The sequence below is a fragment of the Mizuhopecten yessoensis genome, unplaced genomic scaffold, assembly GCF_002113885.1.
Source record: "Mizuhopecten yessoensis strain PY_sf001 unplaced genomic scaffold, ASM211388v2 scaffold8329, whole genome shotgun sequence".
NCBI classification, from domain to species: Eukaryota; Metazoa; Mollusca; class Bivalvia; order Pectinida; family Pectinidae; genus Mizuhopecten; species Mizuhopecten yessoensis.
Genome location: NW_018407493.1, coordinates 4,827 through 7,025, shown reverse-complemented (window position 1 = coordinate 7,025; position 2,199 = coordinate 4,827). Strand labels below are relative to the sequence as shown.

The 2,199-nt window shown below is 47.2% G+C and overlaps 1 protein-coding gene across 1 annotated transcript in view; it reads right to left on the bottom strand.

Moving 5' to 3' along the window:
- Positions 1-25: 25 nt before the first annotated feature.
- LOC110455604 (protein piccolo-like) overlaps positions 26-2,199 on the bottom strand; it is a 4,648-nt gene continuing 2,474 nt past the window's right edge. Inside the window, exons 2-3 of the mRNA XM_021505809.1 lie at positions 1,690-1,927; positions 26-579 (exon numbers count right to left, since the gene is read on the bottom strand). Of these exons, the coding sequence (XP_021361484.1) occupies positions 214-579; positions 1,690-1,927 (604 nt within the window). The 3' untranslated portion in view covers positions 26-213. The remainder of the gene's footprint in view (positions 580-1,689; positions 1,928-2,199) is intronic.

The following is a 2,199-nucleotide window of genomic DNA, read 5'->3' as shown; positions in this document are numbered from 1 at the left end:
AGATAATACCTGACGGTTGGACGGTGACAGAGATAATACCTGACGGTTGAACGGTGACAGAGATAATACCTGACGGTTGGACGGTGACAGAGATAATACCTGACGGTTGGACGGTGACAGATATAATTCCTGACGGTTGGACGGTGACAAAGATAATACCTGACGGTTGGGCGGTGACAGAGATAATATTTGACGGTTGGACGGTGACAAAGATTATACCTGACGGTTGGACGGTGACAAAGATAATACCTCACGGTTAGGCGGTGACAGAGATGATACCTGACGGTTGGACGATGACAAAGATAATACCTGACGGTAATGCGGTGACAAAGATAATACCTGACGGTAAGGCGGTGACAGAGATAATACCTGACGGTTGGACGGTGACAGAGATAATACCTGACGGTTTGACGGTGACAGATATAATACCTGACAGTTGGACGGTGACAGATATAATACCTGACGGTTGAACGGTGACAGAGATAATACCTGGCGGTTGGACGGTGACAGAGATAATACCTGACGGTTGGACGGTGACAGAGATAATACCTGACGGTTGGACGGTGACAGAGATAATACCTGAAGGTTGGACGGTGACAAAGATAATACCTTGCGGTTGAACGGTGACAAAGATAATACCTGACGATTGGACGGTGACAAAGATAATACCTGACGGTTGGGCGGTGACAAAGATAATACCTGACGGTTGGACGGTGACAGAGATAATACCTGACGGTTGGACGGTGACAGATATAATACCTGACAGTTGGAGGGTGACAGATATATTACCTGACGGTTGGACGGTGACAGAGATAATACCAGCGGGTTGGATGGTGACAAAGATAATACCTGACGGTTGGGCGGCGTCAAAGATTATACCTGATGGTTGGACGGTGACAGAGATAATACTAGCGGGTTGGATGGTGACAAAGATAATACCTGACGGTTGGACGGTGACAGAGATAATACATGGCGGTTGGACGGTGACAGAGATAATACATGGCGGTTGGACGGTGACAGAGATAATACGTGACGGTTGGACGGTGACAAGGATAATACCTGACGGTTGGACGGTGACAGAGATAATACCTGGCGGTTGGACGGGGACAGAGATAATACCAGCGGGTTGGATGGTGACAAAGATAATACCTGACGGTTGGGCGGTAACAAAGATAATACCTGACGGTTGGACGGTGACAGAGATAATACGTGACGGTTGGACGGTGACAAGGATAATACCTGACGGTTGGACGGTGACAAAGATAATACCTGACGGTTGGACGGTGACAAAGATAATACCTGGCGGTTGGACGGTGACAGAGATGATACCTGACGGTTGGACGATGACAGAGATAATACCTGACGGTTGGACGGGGACAAAGATATTACCTGGCGGTTGGACGGTGACAGAGATAATACCTGACGGTTGGACGATGACAGAGATAATACCTGACGGTTGGACGGTGACAGAGATAATATCTGACGGTTGGGCGGTGACAGAGATAATATCTGACGGTTGGGCGGTGACAGAGATAATACCTGGCGGTTGGACGGTGGCAAAGATAATACCTGGCGGTTGGACGGTGGCAAAGATAATACATGACGGTTGGACGGTGACAGAGATAATACCTGACGGTTGGACGGCGACAGAGATAATACCTGACGGTTGGACGGTGACAGAGATAATACCTGACGGTTAGGCGGTGACAAAGATAATTTTGACGGTTGGACGGTGACAGAGATTACACCTGACGGTTGGACGTTGACAAGGATAATACCTGACGGTTGGACGGTGACAGAGATAATACCTGGCGGTTGGACGGTGACAAAGATAATACCTGACGGTTGGACGGTGACAGAGATAATACCTGACGGTTGGACGGTGACAGAGATAATACCTGACGGTTGAAGGTGACGGAGATTATACCTGAAAAACTAAACGATGATAGAAGACTGCTTATTGATCAGACAGGGTTTGGTAGGTGATCCATACCTAAATTGCATGAACGATCTTGAACGGTAGCATTTCTTGAGTTTACGATTCAGGACTTCAGAGTTCTTAGGACTTCTAGTTCTGTCTGTTACCTACATATATAAGACAGCCGTTTCCTTATTAGACTTTGATATTTCAAAATATGTGACGGACAGACAGACAAACAGACAGACAGACAGATATCGTGAAAATAAGTCCATCACGAC